The sequence below is a fragment of the Lytechinus variegatus genome, chromosome 7 (genome assembly GCF_018143015.1).
Source record: "Lytechinus variegatus isolate NC3 chromosome 7, Lvar_3.0, whole genome shotgun sequence".
NCBI classification, from domain to species: domain Eukaryota; kingdom Metazoa; phylum Echinodermata; class Echinoidea; order Temnopleuroida; family Toxopneustidae; genus Lytechinus; species Lytechinus variegatus.
Genome location: NC_054746.1, coordinates 23,270,149 through 23,296,881, shown reverse-complemented (window position 1 = coordinate 23,296,881; position 26,733 = coordinate 23,270,149). Strand labels below are relative to the sequence as shown.

Here is a 26,733-nt window from a genome sequence, read left to right as displayed (position 1 = left end):
GATGTAATAATACTTAGAATAGTACTTATTATCAATTTATAGTACCTTGAATGAAAAAAAACACAATTGCTATTTCATCACACAACTTAACCCTTACAACATCAGACTGTATCTAAATCACAGTGGCTTCAATCTTTTTAGCACACATCATATAACATGATCTCACTATGTGATACTCATTCAGATTAATTAAATCAATGCTTACACACTTCAATACAAACTAAACTTTGTAACTGACTTTAAACAGTCTATTTTATAGACCTCTCACATGCCCTACACTGAGGACCTTTACATATGGCAGTTTAAAACTAGAATATACAATTTTCCTTCATTTGATAATTTGACCTAAAATGAATCAATTGTTGAACAAAACAAAACATTAGTATTTATGCAAATAGAGAAGTTTAGTCATGTCACACCTGATCAATAGCTGGTGAGTGAAGTACTTGTAGGATATGGTATACCCAATTACTTAGCACTCTACATTAAATTGATTTAAACCTTAAAAGCACTTCAAAAAGTTCCAAGATAAAGAAAAGAGTAACCTTTTATGTATTTAACTAAGTGATCAATAAGAAAGACGTAAATAATAATTCAAGAATTAAATTCTCCTATGTGACATGACAATCATCTTAAATAGCATTGGATTATTTAATTCCAATTTGGCATGGATTTTAATCCTTATACTTAAATATATGTAATCCACACAAGATTTGTTCAGTAAATCTAACTGATTAGAGATCTATGAGATAATAGTAGAGATAGTCTGGCTTTATAAAAAGTTACTTTTTATTGAAAATCATCTTGCATGAATGACAAATCATTGCACAACAATCTGAGTAGTATATGTTTGTATTTTGTCCCATACACTTAATCTGTTGTGAAGATTTTTAAAACTAAAAGCCACAAGAGTATTGTTTAAAAAGAAATGTTTGTTTTCTTTCGGCTCATGCATTTGTGAGACTGTCATCGTCTATATTTTTCTTTAACTTCAATACACCCAGTGGAAAGAACAAAGCATGCAGCAGCCCAATGTTTCTATAATAACTGCTATTTATGTTTGTGATTCTTTACTTGATTTTGTTGATTATGTATGTTCTTTAAGAACTCAAAGAAATGGTTGACATCTGTCCTGTGTAGATTTTTACATCAACAACAGGCCTACATGGATCCTTTTTTATAACCCATCACTCCCAAGTATGTGGGTTTCTGTTTTAGTGTGTTTGTGAACTTTGAAAAGTCAAAATTTCACTTTTATTGTGTGCTCACACATGCAGACTTGACAGATCAATTTATTTCTTTGTTCATCCAAAGGTGTAGGAACAATTTTAATAAGTTAATTTACTTAAAACTTGTCACTGAAAAGTTACGTCATATTGATTGAGGGGGAACCTAGTTTTGTGTTATGTTCAGTAAATAAAACATAACAGTTGAGGGGGTATAAGCGTGCATGAGAAGGACAGGCTCAAATCATTTCATGGCATGCTGAAAGCTTAATTTATGATAAATCATTTTTTGCATAAAATTTCCTGATATTTTGAGAGATGAATGAGAATTCTGAAAGTACACGGTAAAAAGCAAAACAATAGTGAAAGCTCATGGTTGAAAGCCTGATTTAGCTCGGGAATAAGTCTATCGTTTGATGCTATATAAAGATGTCTCGTTGGTCACACCAAAGTTTGTTCTGTTGATGGTCTTAATATCCTGGAGAATTGCACCCATGCTTCGTCAACGTAATACTTAACTTGCCCTGGCCACAATGAAGACTAGTTGATACAATCACAGAAAAGAAAAAGGGTCATAACACAAGGGAAAGAAGATTAACTATGTGTTAGATTATTTAAAAGCCCTGTCAGCTAAAAAAATGTTTGTGTACTCGTTTGGTTTTTTTTTTTATTCATTTTTGTTTGATCTCTCTTGCAAAATAATATTTTATCTTTAATAGAATTTTCAAAGAAAGGCTTGCTGAAAATATATTGTTTTGAATGAAATCACCCTTTCCTTAAAAAGGTATTGAAATCATATCATACTCTAAAGCACCAGAATTATTTATAATTACTAATTTATTTTTTTCTACTTGCATTTTCTGAAATAAGTGAAAAAAAAAAAAACTTCCAATTTTAGGGAGGGATGAAAACATGATTTTGTTGTTTTAAGTGCACCAATCACCAAAAGATATTTTAATCTGTGTTAGAAAGTCCATCCCATTATAGGAAAACTCCAACAGGGTGCCAGATAAAATCTAACTAGAGTTCATTTCATTATTTTTAGCAACATGCAAATAATCTTTTGGAGTGGTTTCTTGTACATGTTTTATCTGTAATATCAGGGAGATCATTACTTTGTGTTAAGGATGCAAGTTAAGTGTTGAGCATAAGTGTCGTGATTATGTAGCTGATGATTAGAAGAGTGGATAGCATGCAATGAAAAGGAGAAAAGTGATACAATAATCTTGGATCCCTTCAGTTTACTATGACCAGAATATCTGTTTTTCAATTAAGAGGTTTAATTTTAGGTACATTTTGATGAATCTCAAGATTATAATGTAATGATGTATATATATATATATATGTATATGTATATGTATAACTATCAATGTTTATTCAGGCTGTGAGTGTATATTGCGAATACAGATTGGCTTAAAAGTTTCAGGAATATTATAGATGAGATAGGGATATTAAAGATAGGATAGCAGTTATGTGGCAGGGATAAGTTTAATTCTTAATACAATATGATCATGTAAGGGTATATTTCAGATGTCAACAGTAACTGATGTTCTATGAATACAAATCATTTCTATATCACAGTTTACAATGAATACAGACAAAAATCTCTAGATGTGAATTGACTTGACACATTTTTCCCCTCAGCATAAATATTTACAAGCACTTTGGTAGATTAAAAAAATATATATATGTTCCTTTGGATTTGTGTCATGGAATATTCTAAGTTTCACTTATTTTCTTTAATAATTCAAATGGTATGATTTCTCACAAATCGACCTTATCTATTTTTCATCAAAGACCAACAATCCTCAGAAAAATATTCTGTTAAATAGTTTATAAATTGTGAGATATAAAGATAAATCAATTTTATGAAAGACTGACTACAAATATGAATTACTTGCATTTCCATTTTCGAATACAAAAAATTAGTAGAACATTTATCCAATCACCATGCTTGTAGTACATAAAAGAATAGGAATACAATCACTGAAAATTGTACACATAATTTCATGCTGTTATACAGAGACAAGACATGACCACAAGAGAGTATATAAAGCTATACATAGAAGGCGTAAGGGAGGAGGGGTAGGATCAAATATGCATGATGATTTGGCGAGCTTGTTAAAGTATGCGTACAAGGGAAGGATAGGGTTATTATATATATATATATATATTTCATGATTTGGCTGGCTTGGGTTTTCGTTTCTTCACCTTTTCTTCCCTCTCCTCGGCCTGCATCCAGATAGGCTTGTTGTCCTTGTCGTCGGCGCTTATACCAAACTCTCTCTCGTGGGCCCTAGTTAGGACCTGCTTGTAGAGGGTCTCCGCAGCCTTGTACTTGCCCTGTTTGAGGTAGGCTGCTGCGAGGTTGTTCTTGGTCTTGGCTACATTAGGATCGTCAGGACCAAGTTTCTTCTCATAGATTTCTAAAGCTCTCTGGTAGTACCACTCAACCTGACGAACGAAGAAAGTAAGGTGTCAAGGGGATCAATGGGGAGAAAAAAACATTAATGTCATATTAGAAATTAACTTTTGGAATGAAATGAAACTTTTATCAATCAGTAATCTAGATAATACAGTTCATCTTTGCATAAGATATCATTACAACCAAGATTTTCTTTTCAATGATTTCCAGGCCTTGCCCTAGGCATCACTCAACATGAACATTAAGCAATTCCCCTTTTTTCCTTATCCATTTTTTTGTTGGTTACCTTATACCTTTTATTCACTTTTTTTAGGAGGGGGGGGGGGAATTGCTTCTTTGATGACCTTTGACCTCTTATTTTTTCTTCTGATAGGCAGAATTTTTATTACACCACTGCCCCCATCCCTGTCCAACTGACCAATGCTGTTTCTGCCCTGATTGATACATGAGTCATTATTTATTCCTCCATTATCAGTATTTGATAGATGCCCATGTCACACCAAGGTGGGATAGTAGTAAATCCAGAAAGATATTTCAAGAAAGGCTCTCAGTACAGAAAGTAACGGTGTACAGTAAAGATTCAAACATACAAACAAACTGGGAAATGCCATTTCAGCTTGAATCAATTTATGAGTTTAATTTCATGAGCTAATACTTCATAAAATTTATATTAGCTGACAGTTATTCACCCCTTTTGTAGCCTATGAGCATACATTATGAGTTGGGAGGCACTCGACTATATTACTGTACACACGCATGACCACAGGTTTTACAAACCCACCCTAAACCAGTTTTATCCATTGGTCAAATTCATACTCTATTCCAAGTATTTTTGTGTGCTTTTATTTTTTTACAATTTTGCCTCCTAAACAAGTGTAAACCCTAAAACATACCTTTATACAAGTACAACCCCCTAAAACATACCCCAAAACAATGTTTAATTAAACAATTTCTCTCAATTAAAACTCTAAAAATTATAGAAATGAAATAAACACCTTAAAACAATTAACTTTAAGCAAGGTCTACCTTAGATTAAGTCTGGAAAACAAGTTTATGTGTATTTGTATTACTCAACAATCATACCCTTTTGCCAGATTTTCAACTTTTTGACACCCTAAATTAAGCCTGAGTCGAATCGATTTTAAAATCGGTGTTCGATCGATGTCATCGAACACCGGTGCAGATTTTGCAAAATCGGTGCATCGAAAAAAAAAAAAAAAAAAACGTCGGCCGGCCAATTCGTTTGGTTTACACAATCAATCATCAAAATATCAGTAATGTCCAACTTTACTACTACTTACTTGATTTCTATTGCCCCCAAAATGAAACCGATTGAGTAATTATGATGCTATTCACCATTAATTTGAAGTTTATTTCGATCATAGTTCGAGTCTTACTCGTCTGCTCGTGCCGAGATAATTTATGCACGATGAATTCATGAATGAAAGTCATGGCCGTCGATCGTGCATGCGCAGTACTGTTCTTTAATCAAACCAGAAAATGGCCGGAAATTGACGCGATCAACGTAAAATAAATCTTGCTTTCATGAACAATATTAATATCATGACCATAGAACATTATTTAATCGTAATATTTAACAATAATTTGCATATGATAATCATTAATATGAATTTAGAGCTTGATGTGAAACGTTTGTATTTCGTTTCAATTTTCAATGGCGGACATCTCACGACGATCGACTTGACTTCGAGCTAGTGCACTTGTCTAAAAAAAATAATCATCACATCAGGATTGATTCTCGAACATTGTCTACATGCAAAAACTCTGTTCAAGTTCGTAATATCACCATATAATAACATTTTACATGACAAAAACAGAGAAAATTGCGTTTGATTTTTTTACCCATCAATTTGAAGCTAGTTTGTGCCCAACTTTGGGCTCTGATTTCATGAATGGGAAAATATGTCATACGTCATCGAACACGCATGCGCATTGTGCTTATTTTCTCGGAGCTTGGAGGAGACGTCCAGAGATGGAATAACAATAGAAATAATCGGGCCAGTATTAATTCTTCCATATGAACATAACATACTTTGCTGACATCGTCAATATTCTTAGTATGACCATAAAATCTTGTTAAATCGTAATAATTTAGATGAATTTAGGGCTCGATTCGAAACATTCGTATTTATTTTGATCGCATGCTCAATTGCGTCTAAAAAAATGGATTGTCATTATCAGGATTAATTCTCGAACATCGTCATAACTCATATTCCACAAACTTTCCTCACAATCGTTATATCAGCATTGAATAGCAATTCAAATGACCATCCAGAGAAAATTACGTATTTATTCCCATAAATTTATTTGGAGCTCATTTTGGATCCAACTACACAATCTCAGGCAAGTTACAGCGCTCTCCATTGATTGCACTCGTTTGCTGGCGCTGACGTCAAGCACGCCTGTCGTCATTACGAAAATTTCCCGTTTGATTCTCGACCTCACTTCGGACTGCAAACTGCGGTTTTATACCCCGATTTGCGTTTGTGATATCTCAAACAACTTTTCCAACCCCGATAAACCCATCTTGGCCAGGTAATCCCCTTGTCTCGATTTCACCACCACGGGCCAGCTAAATGAGCGTTGAGCCAAGGACGAAATGATAAACAACAGCTGTGCTATTACGTAAGACTTGTCTGCCTGTAGAAGGATCTTCGGAATGAAATTATTGTATTCGATATTAATCACGTTTTCAAAGGCATATTACATTCAGACATCCAATACTAGTCCATTTTCAATTTCGAACGAAGAAAATCGACCTTGAAATAAGGAAAGTAAGCGAATAAAAATTACGGTATGCTTCGCATGCAAGGACCGCGATGCATGCATAGTTTCTGTCCGTCCAGCAAGAAAATGGGTTCACTCGCGCAATGATACAGTCTTAACGTTCGAAAAATAGAAGTAATGGCATACCAACATACAAAGTATAATAATCATGCTGCTGATATGCACAAAAATATGAAATCATTATTTTTTTTACCCCGAAGTCTTATTCATAATTTAAATACAAACTATGCCTGTAACTATTTTTTTAATCGCAAACGTATTATTGCACCATACGTGGTTCTCTGGTAAACTGCCCATGTGCGCTGCATCCATTCCACCGTTTGTTTTGGGTCGTTTATACTTTTAGTTTCCACCATTAAATGTCTAACATAGAGCTATCTCTGTTAGCTCCATGATTAAATGTCTAACTTAGATATGTTGTGCTAATTTTTTTGTAAGTCAAAATGTTCATCGTTGGAGAGCGAGTTCAGGCGATTGATGAGTTGGGAAGATGGAGTGTTGGAAAGATCGTTTCAGTAATCGAAGACGAAGTTCAACTTCAAGAGTTTCTTCAGAGTCAGACTGGAGAGGCAGGTCTCCGAGCCGGCCCCAGCAGAGCATGTGTACGAAGGATAGGGAGAAGGGAAAATTCAAAGAGAAATACGGAAATATTGAAAGGAAAGAAAACAGAACAGAGAGAGGAAAGGGAAATACCGTGTGATTAAAAATGTGAGGTTTTTTCAACTAAATTGTGAATCCAAGGAGCGTAAAATCAATGCTTCCGTCATGTACCAAACTATAGATAAGGTCGGGAAGGCAAAGATAATAATAGGCAGATCAAGGTGGTCAAAACGACCGCAGCCCCGAGGAGAGAAAGGGGGAGAAAAGAGAAAAAGAGCTAGAAGGGGGGAGGGGTAAACGCCAATGGAGAGCTAAAAGTAAAGAGGGGGAGGATAGTTAGGCTGATGGTAATGTCACAGTTACTTTCCCCCACGGTGCAAAGTCGAAAACAGTCGTTACAACTATACAAATCATTACATTGGTATCAAAACGGCTGTTGTCAACTGCCCTACATGTATATAACGAGCCTCTTTTCACTTGTGATGTTCTTGTGCCAGTCAGCCGCCGAGGTCAAACTAGGAAACACGTACTGACCTTGTCCTTACATAAGGACGAGAACAGTCTCTCGTAGTCGTTATAGGGGTCTCGGCTAGTGAAGTCAGTTGATCTCTGTCGCGTGCGACCTCGCTTGACCTCAGCCTGAGGACAGATCTCATTATTCTGCACTGAGAGCCTTTGGTCATGTTGGTGTAGGCTCGCTCGTCAGCAGACTCTGCCAGCCCTTGATACAGTTATGGCAGCCGTTCAGTTGTGTGTGGCCCATGGATGATCCGAAGCCGGGTCCATTTTTTTCTTGGAAGCGAATATCAGTCTCTAATAAAAGAATGGGATTCCTATACACAGGGCCCTGGAGACGATTTGAATAAGGTGTGCAACTTTCTTCCCGGTCCTATCTTCTTATTTTTCGCCTCACCTTCCGCCGCTTCGCCCCTTGATCTACCTATGATGACCCCTCCCACGGCAGGAATTTTGTGTAAAAATGGAGTATAAGTCTCGTTAATAGAGTGTTTAAAAACAAATTTTGGGGATAAAGCATAGTTAAAGTTCATTGTGAAGGATTAATCATAACTCATGAAAATTATTCTTTATACCGAGTACGCAAACAATGAAAATATTCTCAGTATATTCCAAGTAAATTTGGAATAAAGGGAAAGTGAATTGGATTAACAAAGGTATGATTTTACTGGGTATGGAACATTCTCGTCTAACCGTCTATGCACTAAATTCAGAGGCGATTTTCTTTTTTCATCATTTTTATTAGTTATGAAATTGACAATGGCCATCGATGTCATCAATGTCATCACTCTTTGGCTGGTATATAGGGCTAGATGAGAGTTGGAGAATAGTTGGGCCGGTATGCCTTTTCTTTTCCTAACCAAGTTCTTAACAAAAACTATCTGTTTATTTCTATTTCGAAATTCGAGGATACATGTGTATAATTTCGATTTTAAATTATGTATTTTTTCCATAATAAAAGAGCACAAATAGTAGGGGGACATTTGATATTATGTACCCCCTTTCCAAAATGGTAGGGGGACGCGTCCCCCCTGTCCCCCTGGGATTTCCGCCCATGGTGATGGGGGAGCTTTTGCATTTTCTAGAATAAAATTGAAAGATTTCGTGCACACTTTGGGTGAATTTTGTGAATTTTGCCCTCTCGATCGGCGGACCCCGGATGCATACGGTCATGTTTGTCATCTTAAAGTCTTTAAAAGGCCTATATTACATTGGTTTGAAGCAATAGAGTTTGCAATAAGGCTCGTAATTTGCTGGAACTGCGACCCTGATCATGAAGAAACACCAGTCTGGGTCAGAAGGGAGGAAACAGGAGCAAAAAGAACTCCAAGACTGTTTAATTCTCAAGAAATTTATTTTTGAATGCTCTTAGAAACGCAACTTTTACACTCAATTTTTACACCCTCAACCACACCCTCTCCCGCTCGATCGCTTCCGTATGTCACGCTTTCAAAAATATTGTGCCCCCTTCGGGATTTTGCCCCCCCCCCCAAAAAAAAAAATGAAAGTGTTCCGGCGCGCCTGGGTGGAAACAAATCTGAAAGAAAACATGAAACCAAGAAAGGTATTTCAGAGGGAGGTTTACCGTATACACAGGCTATAGGCCTACAAAATAAGAATAATGGGAGATAAAGAAGATCACCTGCTAATAACGCATGTGAATTAGAAAACGTTCTGAATAGATATGAATAGAACATTGAAATGCTATCCAAACATGATTCATAATGCTGGTCTTTGTATTTTAATGTTCTATGTATAGGCCTACACCTCAACTTTGAGAAAAGGACATTTATAGGCCTCACTACAGATATGATTGGCAAATGCACATTCTTTAGAGGTGTAGAAAGGGGGTGGATGAAGAAAAATAAGTCTAGAAAGAAAAAATTAGACAGCCAGACAGAGAGAAAGAAGGAAAGAAAGAAAGGAAGGAAGAAAGAAAGAAAGAAAGAAAGAAAGGAAGAGAGAGAGAGAAAGAAAGAAAGAAAGAAAGGAAGGAAGGAAGGAAGGAAGAGAGAGAGAGAGAGAGAAAGAAAGAAAGAAAGAAAGAAAGAAAGAAAGAAGGAAGGAAGGAAGGAAAGAAAGAAAGAAAGAAGAAAGAAAGAAAGAAAGAAAGAAAGAAAGGAAGAAAAAACTTTCTATCAACGCGTGTATACATGGAACTCCATGCGCTCGCCGGAACTACACACATTGCAATCCATCGTGTGTGGCCCCCTGCTGTGACCGTAGATGCTGGGGTGAATTATCTTCGGACCGAGGTCAAGAAACAGGTGTTTCTATACTTAAATTTCATGCTTGAGGGCAATAGGATTTGTATTACTGGGAGAAGAGATATGATGATAAGGAAAAATGGGGTATACAGCTCTCAAACGCGAGATTTTCGTCATGGTTTCGGGAGAGTGAGTGTACGGAGATGCGGACGGGGCTGGTGAATGGACTGCGAATGCTAGTTGACCGAAAATCATTCGGATCGACTCTGCGTGATTCATGTCTTTATTATTGTTTCATTTTAAACTTATATGTTGTCATCTGCAAATATCATTGTTGAAGATATTTTGGGAAGAATTCTGCTTTGGTCCCCGGCCTTTTTTTGTGTTTTTGTGATCTTGGAAAATACAAACGAACTTTGCTGTCATCTGCTTGTGCAACGCTCACCCGGCCAACGCCAGCGCATACCGTCAGTGCGTAGTGCATATATGCAAAGCGCATCGCATCGACGCAAAAACAAAAGACTAAATTTTCCCCGCCTTCAATATTCGATGCATCGATGTTCGATCGAATTAGAGCTGTCGAACACCGGTTTTCAAAATAATCGATATGACTCAGGCTTACCCTAAATCATGACACTCCATGATCAGCCAAAAAGTTCACCTTCACACAAGTTTTTTTTTATTGCACGTGTATACAGCAATATAGTTGTGTGCCTCCCCCCAGCATACCCAGTGTCCCATCTGACAAAGAGTTGCAATAGATTAAAATCAAACTTAAATTGACCTTGATCTCAAATTGTGCAATTAGAAAGAGATAGCAATTTAGATCTATCTCAGTTTGAGTTAGAATTTAACCAATCACATCTCTATGAAAGACTGTAAGCCAGGATAGCTTCAAAGAAAATTCTTGAATTCAGAAAGAACCTAGAACTCATACCTCTTCATATTTTCCTTGATTTTGGCAGAGCAGAGCTAGATTATTTAGTTGCTTAGCTACATCAGGATGATCTTTCCCAAGAACCTGTATAATGAAACAGAAATTAAAAATATTGTCAAATTGTGCACATTGGATGAAATAAATTATGACATTAAAGCAGATATGAACCAACAGCGCCATCTTGAGTCCTCAATAACTCATACCTGGCCAGTTTCCTGATCCATAATCGAAGTGTAGTCTAGTAGTAAAGACCCACTTTAATGATAACATGCTAATAACATGCTAATTAACTACTCAATACATTTATGCTGCAATGATTATGTTACCAAGTAGCAAAAAATTTACTTTTCCTCTCAAAACATTTTGGTTTCTCTACATACAAATACGATTATAGATCAATTTATTCTCTTTAGTATTATTAGATATCTGAAAATATATATTTTAAGACTATGTATTTATAACACACAGTCAATAAGAGACCACACGGAGTTCACTCCCCTTTAATATTGGGAAGAAATCAATGAACTACATGTAGAAAAATAAGTAAGTAAACACAAAGTTTTTGATCTATCTCACAATAGAACTAGCCAATCAAGATTATTGTTACAAAAACATGTATCTACTATAACAAAATCAGAATCATTGTTTAACATTTGCATTTGCTCACAAATTTTGTATAACTGGGCCCAGTACATGATTTTAATATCATTGCAAAAAACTATAAAAAAAAACTGATGAGAGGATACAGCACTAAATCTATGCAGGTGAATTCTGAAAACTTGTTAATGTTTCTGTGAGGTGTGACACCATGTTGCTATGTTGTCATCGTATTACTGGTTGTAATTAATTCAGCACAGTCTGAGTCATCCTAATCAAAATGGCTGCCAGTTGTGAAAGTTGTGTTATATTCTGAGTCAACCACACGACCTGCCGGTAGTGAGATCCGGTGACCATGACTATAATACATGTGCAAATGTGACGTCAAGACTATTCATGTTTGCGTCCACTCACATGGTACATACACTAATGGAAATGTACAATACATCAGTCAATTAATATTCCTCTCGCAGGTAGACCTAACCATGGATCCAAATAGGCATAACCAAAAATAGAATTGAACACCTTAACTCAAGTTCACTGTTTATATATATATATATAAGTGTATTCTCCTCAAACATATTCTTTATCATTTTTGTTTATATGAACAGATTGAAAGCTATTGTAAAGGGATGCAATATGTGAAGTGACGTAAGGGTCAAATTTAATGAAGACTAGATCACTAAAAAGCAATGACAAAAAAGGCATATTAAAGCATTATATATATCACGATATTCAAATAATTCACATCAAGTGGCGAGATAAGATTGAAGAAAAAATCTTTATACGTGTACATTCAAACCTAAACCAATATGTATAACACTTTTACTTTTCTGCAACCAAAATCGCAATGGTATCACAAATAATTCAGAAATTGATTTATCCCCCGCCCACAATTTTTCTTTTTTAAAAGCACAAATGAAACAAAAGAAAAAACACATAGTTAAAAAATAAAGAAAACAGAATTAAGAGAGAAAGAAAATAAGCTACTTTTCACCCATGTGCATTAAGTGGAGATGAATGCTATCTTAATTGTGAATTTTTCAACAAATTGGAGCAAATTGGAGCAGCAGTCCCCCCCCCCCCCTTTCCCCCAAGTTGATGTACCAATTCCTATATCCATTATCATCATAATGATACCTAGAATTAACTATAGGAAATTAGTACATTCACTCTCTATACTTTCACAGTTACCCCTACAGTACATACACTAAGTACACTCAAGGTTACAGTGTAATAAACAGGGCATTTGTACAGCCATGCAAATTTAATTATATGATAAAAGCAACATACTGCTGACAATGACATTTCTATTGGCAACAAAATGAAAACACATCATTATTTATAATGGAAAGGGGAGGTATTAAATAATCAAGACAAGATTAGTTAGCAGAGTGTGCTGTACATATGCATGTAGACTGGTATACACACATTTATATGAAAGGGGTGTGTTAAATCTAGATGTATCTTTAAATATCAATTCAGTCACTTTTGGGTAATGCACTGAAACATATTGTAGACAAGCTTACTATACCATAGATACATTTATATTCAGATGCAAATGTACTCATTCAGATTAAGAAAGCTGAACAATTACAACAACAATAATTATTACTATGTAATCTAATCAATCGAATTATTCTATTTTCAGATTCATAGGGAATTGTTAGAAATTAGAAATTAATTAAACAACAGATCAATTGAATATAAAAGTTATGAATATTACATATTCTCAAATGATAAAACATGTTATGTACAGAAGTACAGTCTAGTGTGTTAAGTAATAAAGAGTCTCAAACAGACTTTATAGCAGGTTATTTGAATATCTATTCTCTATTTAGTATGAGGTTTGTGAGATAGGGTCATGAGACCATTAGTGGCATTATGACAATGAGACTTTAATGAAATGACAATAATAGAAATAATAATACCAATGCTTCAAGTGTAGCCCAGTGTTGTAATTTACTTTCTGCTACATGTATGGTAACATTTCAAACTGATGATAGTGAAATTAAAAAAAAGAATGAGATGAAATTTAAAAAAAATGTAAGAATAATCTCACCTTTTCCCTGATCTCCAGGGCTCTCTTACATAAAGGTTCTGCTTCTTTGTATTTACCTCTCTTACCATACAACACTGCTAAATTATTCAATGTAGCTGCAACCTGTGGAAACACAAAACAAGCAACAAACAAGTCTTGTTACAATTGGGTCTCATACAACATTGCTCAATCTGGCTGCCATACTTGGTATAACAAAACACAACAACAAATACAACTTGACAAGTAGATATTACAACAGTAATCACAATATGATCAATACATAGAAGAGATATAAAGTCCAATGGGTGAAATGGTAGCTCAGTCCTTCACGTTTATAATTTTGTGGAGCTCAAAAAATTGCTCTCATTTTTTTGAGGAGCTCAATTGAAGGAGCTCAATTGAGCTCCTCAGAATCGCTCTCCTAGAGGAGCTCAAATCAACTTAATGCAATACATGTATGATAAATTGTAGATTTTCCTTAACATCGTATATTGAATAGCTGTGTAGCTATTAATTCATCTGTAGTGAAACTAGGCCTGGTCAATACATTTAGAAAATATCGCGCTCCTGCTAAAAAATGAAAATTAAAAAAAATTTGTTGCTAAAATTTCACATTTTACATCTTTAAATCCATGAAATGGCCATCTATTTTCCCATAATTCCTTGAAATTGTTTTGCTTTAGTTGAAAACTGTCAGAAATGAAGAATTTTCACCTTTTTCCCCGACTGATTTGAACTTACTCTCGGTAAATATTGTAGTCCCACATGTAGACTTCCATGGTGTTGCCATGAAAATCTACATATGGGACTACAATATTTACCAAATTTAATTTTTTTTTTAGGAGCGCGATTTTTTGTTCTCCTTACTTTTTTTAGGAGCACGATAAGAGAGCCGGCGCGATCGCGCTCCTCAAAAATGAAGGTCTGGTAGCTATTCCTACATTGTAAATTACGTTTCGTATTTGATTAGAGATATCAAGTACGATAGACATCTGTTCTTTGTGACATTCCAAACCAAAATTCTAACAAAAAAATATATATATATATTTCTTTTTGAAATCCAAACACACTAATATTGCAATATAATATGGTGATTGTTACTTTCTCACCATTACAAACTGCTCTAAGAGTTTGTTATTACATTTCCATGTGTGAAACAGTTTCAACTTTAAATTGAAAAAAACATAAAATTTTGTTGAAGATCAACTGATCCTAACTAGAGCATAATATCAAATTGGCTTTGGATCTAAATTCATCTTCACCATCTGTTTAAAGATGGTGGATCATATGAAAGGTTCCAACGTTTTAAAACTTTAACTACCTCCTACTACTACACATAAATTAATATAGACAGGTCTATAGTAGTCCAATGAGAATGGCAACTCATGAATCAGTGAAATATAACCACTCTTTTGCTATGACAAACCACCATATAGATGTAAACAAAACATCAATCTCACATACATAAACATTTAAATTCAAACCCCAATATCCACATACCAGCTGGAGCCATGATGCTGATATTCTCAAGTCTAAACCTGAATGCATCACTGATATATCATGTTTTCTAAATTTCTAGCATTCACAGTGAAAGTGAGAAAACTTACAGAGTATCTTCTAAGAACAATGAACCAATAGTGATGAAAGGAATTTGATAATAAAAATCTTTTATATTTTTATTATAATCTTTAATAATACAGCTGATATTTGATCGACTGACACAGAATGGACAATCTCTTGATGTGTCAGTTGCTAAGCCTGTGAATATTTGGAAATCTTTAAAGGGACAAATAACAGCAGATAAGATGTATGCATTTTAATCATTATTATTAAGGGGGAGGGACATTTCACTTATCAGCTTTATTACATGTATAATCCCTGTCCATAATCAAAATTAATAGGCTTTCTCACATTCAGATATTGATCATTCAACATAATTCAATAAATCAATTGAAAAATGGCCAACTGAGGACATATAATTTGAGTAGATGTCAATATGTACAGCCCATGTGCCACATGAAAATTCTAAAAGCTATTTGTACATTGGACATCTTTATGAGTTCAACCTTTCGAGCATATGGATGAAAGGAGGCTGAAAGGTCCATCTCCCACACATATCAAGATCAGTGATGATTGTTATCACATTTGGTAAGATATCCTCAGAAAACACTTATTCCCCATTTTACACATGTGTTCTTTATCACACAACACCATGACAGACATTCAGTAAAACTGTCATTATACTTCACATTTTACACTAGCTTGGACAAATTTACAAGAAATTTCATTAGGACAATATACAAAATCAGGGGATATTTATCAAAGTTACACAATCAAATATCTAATGTGTTAACAGTACTAGTATACCAGCAACATAAGCAACTGATGTAAAATGATTCTATCATGGCAAACATTCATATCACTGTCCCATCATAAATCATGTAATACCACTTAATCATCATATTCATATAGGATTAATATATGAGATTAGAGGTTGTGATGTTTACTATGTCACCAAATCTACTAAAAGTGGACACTGGTCTCCAACAAACGTTTGGAATAAATTGCATTTTAGAATTGCAAATATTTGCTAAAGTGTACTATGACATCAAAGATCAAAATTTTGATATACATGCAATATGGACAGAATGGTGATCTGATCCTAGCATTCCCCATGCCCTCTTCTTAAATTTATGTTCATGTATTATGACATCATGGTTAAATATATCTCTTTGCAAGGTGATCAAAAACTATTCATACATAAATCACCAAACAATATCTTGTGGGGGATGGGGGTCTTTACAACAATGGAATAAACAGTTTCAAAACCCACTTTTTCCAAGACTATCGAGAAAAGAAATATTATAATACATATGAATCATCAGCCAAATGTTATGTTAAGATTTCGTAAAAGATGCATTGAATTGCTGAAAAACAATGCTGATCTGAGTGCCACTTAAAGAGTAATTTGATAAAAATAAATGATTATTTCAGATTTTCTAGAATAAAACCAACAGAGCTATGATTTTCTGATTTCCTGCTTCTGAATTTTCCCCCTTTTTTTCTAATTCCTATGGCTTGCTCCTGTGGTAATACTTACAGCAGGATGATCTGGTCCTAGTGTTTTTTCCCTGATAGCAAGAGCATCATGCAACAGGTTACCAGCCTCCTTGTATTTGTTTTGATCCCTGAACAAGAAAAAACAATATGATTACTTCTTTAAACATAATTTTCACACGTACAATCACAGCAGGAATCAATAGGTGGGTGTGTGGGTAGATGAATGGATGAATAGATATTTTTCAATTGATAGGTTGGTGGATAGATGAGTGGATGGATGGATGGAGAATGGATGAAAAGGTAGATGGACAGATGGATGGATGGACGGATGGATAGATAGATCGATAGGTTGGTGGATGGATGGATGATGGAAAGGTACATGTAGATGGACGAATGGATGAAGAGATCAATAGGTGGGTGAACAGATGGATGGATGGATGGGCGGATGAATGGATGATGGATTGGACAATGGGAGGATGGATGAATGAATGAGTGAATGAATGAGTGAATGGAATAGAAAAAAATATGACTCCATAAAATACAGGGGTAAAAAAGATTACCCCAATATTGACCAATGACCTGCTATACTGACCTGTAGACGAGGGCAAGAATGTTAAGCATAGTGGCTACATCTGGATGATCATGACCTGATGTTTTCTCGAGATCTTCTAAAGCCTGTTTACAGAGTGGTACAGCTACCTCATATCGACTCTGTGAGGCATATTGTATAACTAGGTTGTGTAATGTACGTAGGCGGGCAGGGATCTCATATCCCCCTGCTGCTGCTGATACTGAACCACTGCCTGATTGTGGCTGGGGGTAACTCTCTATAAATAGAGGAGGTATAATAGGAATATAGAATTAAAATGAGGCAACTATGCATGGAATAAGCATTGATATAAGCAATATGTTGTCCATATGTATGTGTTCAAGATACCTTATGAATGAATAAGTTATGGTTTTCCAGTTTATCTTTTGATTACAAATCATCACACAAGATCTACCATAGTGAACACCGTTCATCTGCATAAATTACTATTAAGAAATGATACTTTAAGCTACAATCCGGATTGCATTTCATAAACAAAGTCCAAAAGTACTTCCATTGATAATTAACATAAACAAACCTTAAAAAGACTTAACAGATTTCAACAAGAAAACACAAGTAATACATCCATGAACTGCTTTCTTTATGGAAGCCATTACAACAAAATCAAGGTGGGCCGTCCCTCTTGCCCATTCAATATTCATGGTTTTCCAGATGACATCCATTTCTCTTGAAAGATGGCACACACTATATGACAAGTTGATTGATGAGTGCTCCTTCTCATACACCTGATGTGTTTTCATTACAATGGTAATCTGTTCACATGACCAAGATTATTCGATTTGTGTGTCTAATTTCATATGGTTTGGTCACAGCATATGTCACAAAAATATAAATTTGAAATAATTCACAAGCTGATATATTGGGGAACCTTTAAGCCCAGCATGGCCCAGTGTAGTTGGGTGTGGGCGCCTTGGGTGGCTGATGAGCTAGTGGTTTTGAATCTTGCGCCTCACTTGCTTATCAGACTATACTGCGCATGCTCGTAACTTCAGGAACTTATCCCGAAGGGTATGTTTCAGGGCGTTGTGAATGCAGAAATAATTAATGGATATTTTTTAGCCTAAAAAAGTTCTCATAATTTAACAGGGATTCTTATGAAGGAGGTTTGAAACCGCCTACTGTCTTTTGTACAGGCGGGAACAAACTAGTGACGGTAGAGAGGTCACCACAGGGAATATCATATGGAGCACTAATCATCTCCAAGACTACATTCAGAGGCACTCCCACGATAATGACAGTGGAATGCATTTGCACAACCTTCTAGCAAACCAAGAACTAGGGACACTAACTCTAACATCAACATCAATAAGAAAGGAGGGTAAGAGACAGAGAGAGAGAAAGAGCATGTAGGGAAGGCAACTCAAGAGACAATCCTTAATGAGACAGTCAGTTAGTATAGCATCAAGATCTTACCATCTGCTTGAGAGCCATCATCATCTTCTGGGAAACCTAGATCTAAGGGATCTGACGATGTGTCCTCCGCCTGCATCAATTATACAACATAGAATATGATTATAATTCTACAGACATCAATAATGTAGATAAACATACACAAATAATTCACAAGCTATCTGGTAACATTTACAAGCACATGGGATGAGAATATGCATGAAATACCTGATACAATGGATATTAAATTCAAGTACGTCCTCGTGGTGATAGTTTCATTTCTTAAAATTTCCTGAGATTTATTCAGTAGCATGTCCCTTCAAGACTTATCAATTCATTTTAAACCTAAGATGAATAAATTTCAATATGATGGCAGAACATGCTCTATGCAGTGACCATTTATTCTGCCTCAATGACTCTTGAGTCATTGAAGATGAACACTGCAGTGAAAGAGCTGTAATATGCCCTGGCTCAGAAAAGATAGATAATCAATATGATTTAGGATTATATTTTATGTCACATTTCATGTCTGATGTAATGTGCAAATTTTTTTTTTGTCATATGTACCAGGATCAAATGGCATGGAACCTTTGAAATGAAGTCCTTGGACTGCATTCAGAAGAATCCATAAGTAAGTAAGTATGTAAATTCTATGATCAGTCAATTGCTAATGTTATGTATGACAGGATCATGGGGAAATGTACTTTCAGATGAATTGTATGGAGCGATGTATGGAGCACTTAGAGTCACTTTTATTCATAAGATACTAGTCATCATTTTTTGGGGGGGCTGTATTTGTTTCACCTTTCCATTGCCTTTACATTGTGAATAAAGAATTGATATGATCATCTCAAGTAAAGTGGATACTAATCTTAGATGTCCAGTATATCATGCAGTAAGATAGCTGCAGTAATTGAGGGTACCATGAGAATGAAGTTAGTGAGTGAAAGTGTAAACGTGTGTACAAGTGTAATGCCAAACCCATGCAAACATAGATTTTGTCAGAACTTGGAGGGCAGGATAAATATCTCGCATAAGATCAACGTTTGTACGTGATCGACTAGAAAATTTAGATATTATCCAAGAGACAGAATGCTTACAGAGAAAGGTTTCAAGGTTCAATACTTCCTCCATTCTAATTTACTTCTTAATCAAAGACTTAAAAGTTGTAATTTCTTACAAGCTGGCTTTTACAAGATTCATTAAATTAAATTGAAGGTAATATTCCGAATTCATGAAAATCAAATCATTAATAGTGATAATCACCAATTGAAAACATTACATTTTTTAGCATAAATCTGAATTTTGTTTATTATTTTAAAAAATATAAAGGAAAACAAAATGGTAGGAATAAAATATGTTGTATGTTACAGAACATGTCCCTGGGTATGATAACATAATTAATCAGAGAGATCTCTGTCCAGATTCAATTCACTCTAAAGCCTTGAACACAATCAGAATTCTCTGATGAATTCATGATATCAGGCTTGCAACACAGCATACCCAACATCAAAGCTACAATCTAGACCAAAGCATAACACAGAACCTTGTAAATTATGATAAATGAGGTAAGCAAGAAAAACAGAGTAATTTTCTTCTCCATAAATCCACATACACTGTGAGTACTTGAAAATAATTTTCCCTTATTTTTTTTCTTTGGCCAGGAAAAAGAAATGGGGGGGGAGCTAATGGCATTTGTATGGGTTAAGTGAATCACTGCTGTCCTGTTCACTTCACTTTCCCCATCAATGTCGCAACAATAGTCTAAAGGATAAACTTCCTCCGATGCCATTTCGCAATCTTTCATGTCCTGAATGGTATTGGTCCATGACATTTCCACATATTTTTTTTTCTTGAAGCATCCACGGGTTGACATTTAAATCCCATCTTCCCCTCTCCCTCCAGCTTAATCCAAATCCATATTATGCACTATTCCAATTCCTCATGCAAGGCCGATACTGATCCTTGCAATAATTACATGAATAGAGAATCCAATTATTTCCCAGAATTTCAATTTCATACCATTTTCTTTATCCCTGACATGTTATAATGGAGATAGCAACATGCTCTGCATAAAAATTCATCATTTTTTTTCCTACATGTACATTGAAATTTGAGAGCCTCTGCTGTCGACACATTCTTGATGTAGAAGTTTTAATATACCCTGCATGATTACTACAACCTAATGTATTTGTTAACATGAGAATCTAAATTGAGAAATTCAGAATTGTTGACAAATGACTGTTTTTTGCCTCACTTTAAAACCTATCCTATTATTAAATAAACATGTAACACTACACAAATGAAATGTGTGCTTGATGCAAATGAAGTAATAATTAAAAAAAAAATTATTGTTACACTTGTATTTTTACAGAAATTGAAAACAACCAGTACTTATATTATTTAGGACATGGATTTGAAATGATTCCCTTTAATCAGCCAGATGGTTCTAGGTTTTGTATAAACTCTCTTTAATGGTAAACAATAAAAACAACCCTTTCATACATTCTGAAAAATGACAATTTTTACTTAAACTTACAGAGGTCTTCAAAACTACAGGTAATTCTGCGCATTCTATTGTCTCAATCTCAGTTTGGAGCTTAATGCTTAGTCTTTTTGGCCATAACTTGGCTGTTTTGCAGTTATCTATGTTTCTTTCGCCATCTTCGTCAAACATTTCATTTATCCAGCAGTTTTCTTGTGTCCTGTTTTTTGTTTTTGTCCTGCTATGTGTTTATTATTGCCTTTGTCCTGTTTTATTTGTTCTTGTTCATTGCTATCAGTTATTTTTTGTAGGCATTTACCAGCTATGATGTCTTTTTTTAGTTGAGGGGAGTACATAATACAAGCTATGCTTTCGGGTGAACCCCCCCCCCCCTATTTCCGCACATACTCACATATTTTTATTGAAGTATTATACATGGTCTCCAACTATTTTCTCTCATTGTGTTTTTTATAAAAAAAATAATTTTTATTTCTATTATTGAATGTAATTATACATGAATTCAGACATGTAATTTTTCAAATTGAATTTGAATTTGAAAAAATACACCCATGTAAAGATATTTTCAGAGTTTGAAGAAAATATTTGAACATGACATCACAGTCACAAATACAAACACTAACAGATACAGGTTATTGTGAATACCACTTTTGTAATACAAGTCTGAGTCTTTTTGTTCTTTTTTCTCACAATGTTAAGCTCTTGGGCAAATAGAAACCCTGAGAATTGTTCAGACTGATTTGCAATACTATCATTGAATCAGGGACTATTCATATTGACTTAAGTTTTCAGCTTTCACAAAGAAACACAGTTTTGAAAAGCAATCACGCTTTAACTTAATGAAACATTACCACTAAGTTCAAATTATTCAGTGCTCACTCCCGAGACTTAAAAACTCATTTCAACTAACCAATCTTGTATCTTTTGAAACAAGTTTTTTTTTAGGATTTGAATGAAGAATGTATTATCTGTGTTAATATGTCACAATATCGCTCTTAGTTTAAAAAATCAGTTATAGCGCTATAACTTATTTCTTAAACTAAGAACAATATTTGCTTTTCTGAAAAACAAATAATGATCATGTGTTATTCCTTTGGTAAATGTAATAATGCATTAAAATGTTTGTCTTTTTAGTTTTTTTTTATTGAGAATGCATCATACTTTTTATTTTCAGGTAAAAAAAATCTAATGCTACATGTCCACATGTATGTCAAAGGCATGTAAGTATGAAGAGCATTGAATATTGTAATGAAATTAAAAACCAATTTCTGTTTATTTCAGTTATATCTTGCCCTGAGTACCATCATGCAAAAGTTTGCAGACAAAACTAAACTTACATCTGGTGTTCGATCCTCATCAAACTTCTTGATGGAGTTCATGTACTCTAGGTGTTTGTATTTGACCTCCAGGTCAGCCAGGTTCTGTTCGCTGGTCTGTAGTTTCTGTTGCGTGGCAGCCAGCTCATCTCTCAACCACGTATTCTCCTGGACTAACCTCCGAACCTGAGCTCGTAACTTCTGTTTCTCGGCCTCCACCATGTTGAGATGGTGACCTAATGCCATCATAACCTGTATAAAGGAAAGCAGAAAAACAATGTGAAGGAAATAGGCATAACTGAAGGAAACACATGCTCAGAGGAAATAACAGTTTCACAACAATGGAATCCAATGTACAGTATCAATGTGCATATGAGACATTCATTGGGAGAGAATAATTTGAAGATACATTATAAATATAATTCTTTCATGTAAATCTCTCTGTATATCTCTATTTCTCCCTTCCTTCTTCATTATCTCGAAACACTTGTCTGCATCACAAATTTTATGCAGTTATCAATTTTGTGGAATTACTTTTAAATATGTTGGCCTGCACATATATATGCAAAGGTAGGCCGACACATGTAGATGAATACTTTACTGATGTTCAATATAAAATATGCTCCTTCCATGCTCCATCTTTTTATTTTGGCTTTTTCTCTCCCACATGTCTCTCTCACCCTCTCCCCTCCCATGACCAGTTTCTACCACCTCTCTACCCTCACCCCATCCCCAACTATCTCAACCCTCTCCCTCTGCAAATCTCTGCTTCTCCCTTCCTTCTTCAATCTTAAAACACTTGTCTGTATCGCAAATATTACGCAGTTTCTCTCCATTTCCACCCCACTTCTCTTCCGTTTCTTTATGAATGCAAACAGGGAATAACAGAAAGGCAAACTCCGGGGGCATGCTGTTTATCCTCTCCAATACCAAGGGTTACTGCAGAGTTTGTCTTGTACATGATTGCAGCGCCTCAAGATACAGAAGACCCTTCGGGCGAGAGACCATTGGAAGTATGATAGAGAAGCACTAAGACGATCATGATAATGATGTGAATAATTAACCTCATTCAAGGAAAGAAAACCTAGATCCCAAGGAGAGAGAGATTGTAAAGGTTTTTCCTACAGTAATGCCAAGGAGGTAACTGGTACATCTTTGGGCCAACCTGGCACATTTTGGGGCCCATAACACAAAGCTGAGCAATGATCGTAGAAACACCTTTCTACGATTGATTCCATTGACTACAATACACAATCAATCATGAAAATCAAGCATACAATTTAATTGCTAGCCTGTGTTACGGGATCTTGGAGTGTAATTGGCAATCATTTGATCAGCCTGATTTCCTCCTCAATTTTAACAGACTTTAATTTTGATTATACTTGAATTACTGTATTCTTCTAACCATATACTTTTCAATTATTAATATACCTATTTAAGTATACAATTTGAGCAGATTAATATTTGCTAACTCGCATCCCAAGTTTATGTACATGGACAAAATTTAAACATAAAGTTTTATTAGGCATACAGGTACATAATGTACATGTAGACCACAGATCCTATTAGTCACATACATGTACATGTAAATCCTGTTATTATACACGTACATTAATTTATATCAGGTAAATCTCTATGAATATAACTAAAGAAAAAATGTGCAGTCTAATCAAGTATTTGAGCATATATATATATCAAAATGCATTCAATCCATGAATTATGCATATCATACCATGTCATGGTTGCATTCAACCTATGAATTATGCATCATATCATATCATGTCTGGGAGATCATCAGATCATCTTCAATGATACAATGCAGTGCATACATGTATATAAATGGGACTTCAACAAAACCAGGCAATATGAATTCCTTCTAAAGCAATATATATACAAAGCCCTTTCTTCAATTTCCCAAGGGGCATGATGAGGCTATTTTAAAGCTCATTAATGATGAGCTTATACTCGTATGACATTCACAGGTATCATTCCCACGCTGCATACTAACCATCTTCAGATACATGTATTTGCTTATATTAGATATTCACACCAAGCCAGCCAGCATTCAGCTTAGAAACAGTCTAATGGCAGAAGAGATGTGGTGACATTTAGACACCGTTCTCACTACCTTCCAAAAACTATTTTACTGGAAACTACTTTAATGTGTAGTGAGAACAGTCGAAGCAATCTTGGAAGCGATCTTCCAAACCAGTTCAGAAAACCACCTCGCGATGTAGTTTTCAAAATTGCTTTGCTTTGTTAAACTGGTTTTAGCATACATGTAAAGTGAGGAAACAACCGTTCTTCTGGAAGCAATCTTCGCACATTTTGAGCATGCTACTCCACGACCAGTGTAGAATGCCTATGCTGCAGTTTTGAATTTCGCACGAAACATGTCACCCCACTGAGAGCATTTTCGTAGCAACATGATTGCTTTACGTGAAATGATTTTGAAAACCACTTTCGTGTGATCAAGTGGGAATGCTAGCTAAGCGATCTTCCAAACTGGTTTCCTGAAAAAGTTTTACAAAGCCTAATGAGAACGGTGTCTTATTTTATTTACAGTTTACTCAATACAAGAGTGAATATTGCTAGAGGATTTAAGAGAACAGACTGAGTGATGGAGGAGATAGCCGAAAATTAGGAAAGATGAAAAGGAAAAAAAGGATAAATGGTGGTGTACTTGTTGGGACATTTAAAAAGTGGCAGGAGTTATTTAAAGAAAATGTCAGGTTGTTGGAGCTTTAAAATAATTCATCTTGTAAATTTGGGATAAATTTTGTATAAGATGTCAACTGCAAAGGAGACTGAACAATCGTGATAGCTGAAATCTTCCAGTAATGTCTCGTCTCAGAGCACACATGACTCTTCGCAATATTTCTTTTAAATTCATTTTAATTTTCCATAATCAACAAATCTACAGCAAATATCAAGTTTTCAAAGATTTTTATACATTATTTCATTTAAAGTTTTTGTATACAATTTATTCTCATGAACTGAAACTGAATGTCATCTCTAAAGGTAAAAAGAAGAAGTAGCACAGTTCTCAAAATAGTGGCCAATTCAAGAATCAATCAAATAGAGAGAGGGGAGATAACCATTCCCCAAAGCACAGTTCAATGCAACAGTCCCATCAATGATGAAACCAACTTCATACTGACAGATACTACATTATTCAAACTTAAAGGTCAAGTCCATCCCAGAAAAATATTCATTTGAATCAATGGAGAAAAATCAAACAAAAATAACAATGAAAATTTTAGCAAAATCGGATGCAAAACAAGAGTTACATGTATGACATTTTAAAGTTTCGCTTATTTTTCACAAAACAGTAATATGCACAACTCAGTGACATGCAAATGAGACAGTATATGATGTCCCTGTCTCACTATTTCTTGTTTTTTATTGTTTGAATTATACAATATTGCATTCTTTACAGATTTGACAACAAGAACCAACTTGACTGAACCATAGAGAATTAAACAATGCTAGTTCCACATGTTCAGGGAGGATTATTGTTTCACTTGCCAATGAGCAGAAAATTAGAATATTTCATATTTCATAAAATGCAAAAGAAATAGTGAGTGGATGAAGTAATCAGTCTCCTCATTTGCATACTGACTAGGATGTGCATATAAAGGCCTGGGGCGGTATTCTAAACATTGTCTTTTCTCCATATTTTATCTTATCTCAGAGATATGACAAAATCGGTATTCTGGTTTATGTCATAACTTTTGTCACAAAAATTGTCATAAATTTTGTCTCTTCTCTTTAGCGCGCACCAAAAATATGCGGCTTTAATGCGCGTAATCCTTTTATACAAGCAAAAGATATGACAAAAGTTATGACAGGGGGTACCAGTCATAAATGTTGTCATATCTTTTTCGTACCGAATATATCGATACCCTGACGACAAAATGCCAAGCATATAATGATATCATTTAGATTAGATTGTGGTATTAGTTTCACTTGTCATCCATGAAAATTTTCAAAATTATTTTTCATGCTACAATTAGTTAGGCCCCACATATCTATTCCTCCCTTTTTTCTGTTTTCCTTCTTTTTCTACTTCTCCTCTAAAATCATTCACAGCTCCCTGTCTGTCTTTGTAATTAAGTGCATCAATATTCGCGTAGTTCCTATTGGTTGGAAGGGCTCCTACTAGGAACTAACAATGATTTTGATTGGATTGCTTCTGAAAGGATGGACGGGAACTTTGACAGATATGACAAGGAAAAAACAATGTTCAGAATACCGATTTGTGACAATCAAAGCAGTGTCACATCTCAGAGAAAAATGACAAATTTTATGACAAAAATTATGAGTGTTCCAGAACACCACCCCTGGTCACACCGCCCAAGCGTTGTTGGAGCGGTCATGGAGCAGAGAGAAAAAATCATCACCGCTCGCTACCATTCACCATTTTTCGATTTTTTTATTTATTTCGATTTTTTCCCCAATTTTGTGAGTGAAATCAACCCTCTCTCCCTCCTACTCC

At 35.1% G+C, this 26,733-nt stretch overlaps 1 protein-coding gene across 18 annotated transcripts in view; it reads right to left on the bottom strand.

The window, feature by feature from the left end:
• The window catches only part of LOC121418790 (kinesin light chain), a 78,294-nt gene that overhangs the window by 30,364 nt on the left and 21,197 nt on the right, over window positions 1-26,733 (bottom strand). For all 18 annotated transcript variants that reach the window (XM_041612906.1, XM_041612913.1, XM_041612910.1 and 15 more), the window contains exons 3-9: window positions 22,257-22,487; window positions 18,441-18,510; window positions 17,010-17,244; window positions 16,458-16,545; window positions 13,379-13,480; window positions 10,720-10,803; window positions 3,438-3,680 (exon numbers count right to left, since the gene is read on the bottom strand). In XM_041612906.1, coding sequence (XP_041468840.1) covers window positions 3,438-3,680; window positions 10,720-10,803; window positions 13,379-13,480; window positions 16,458-16,545; window positions 17,010-17,244; window positions 18,441-18,510; window positions 22,257-22,487 — 1,053 coding nt within the window. The remainder of the gene's footprint in view (window positions 1-3,437; window positions 3,681-10,719; window positions 10,804-13,378; window positions 13,481-16,457; window positions 16,546-17,009; window positions 17,245-18,440; window positions 18,511-22,256; window positions 22,488-26,733) is intronic.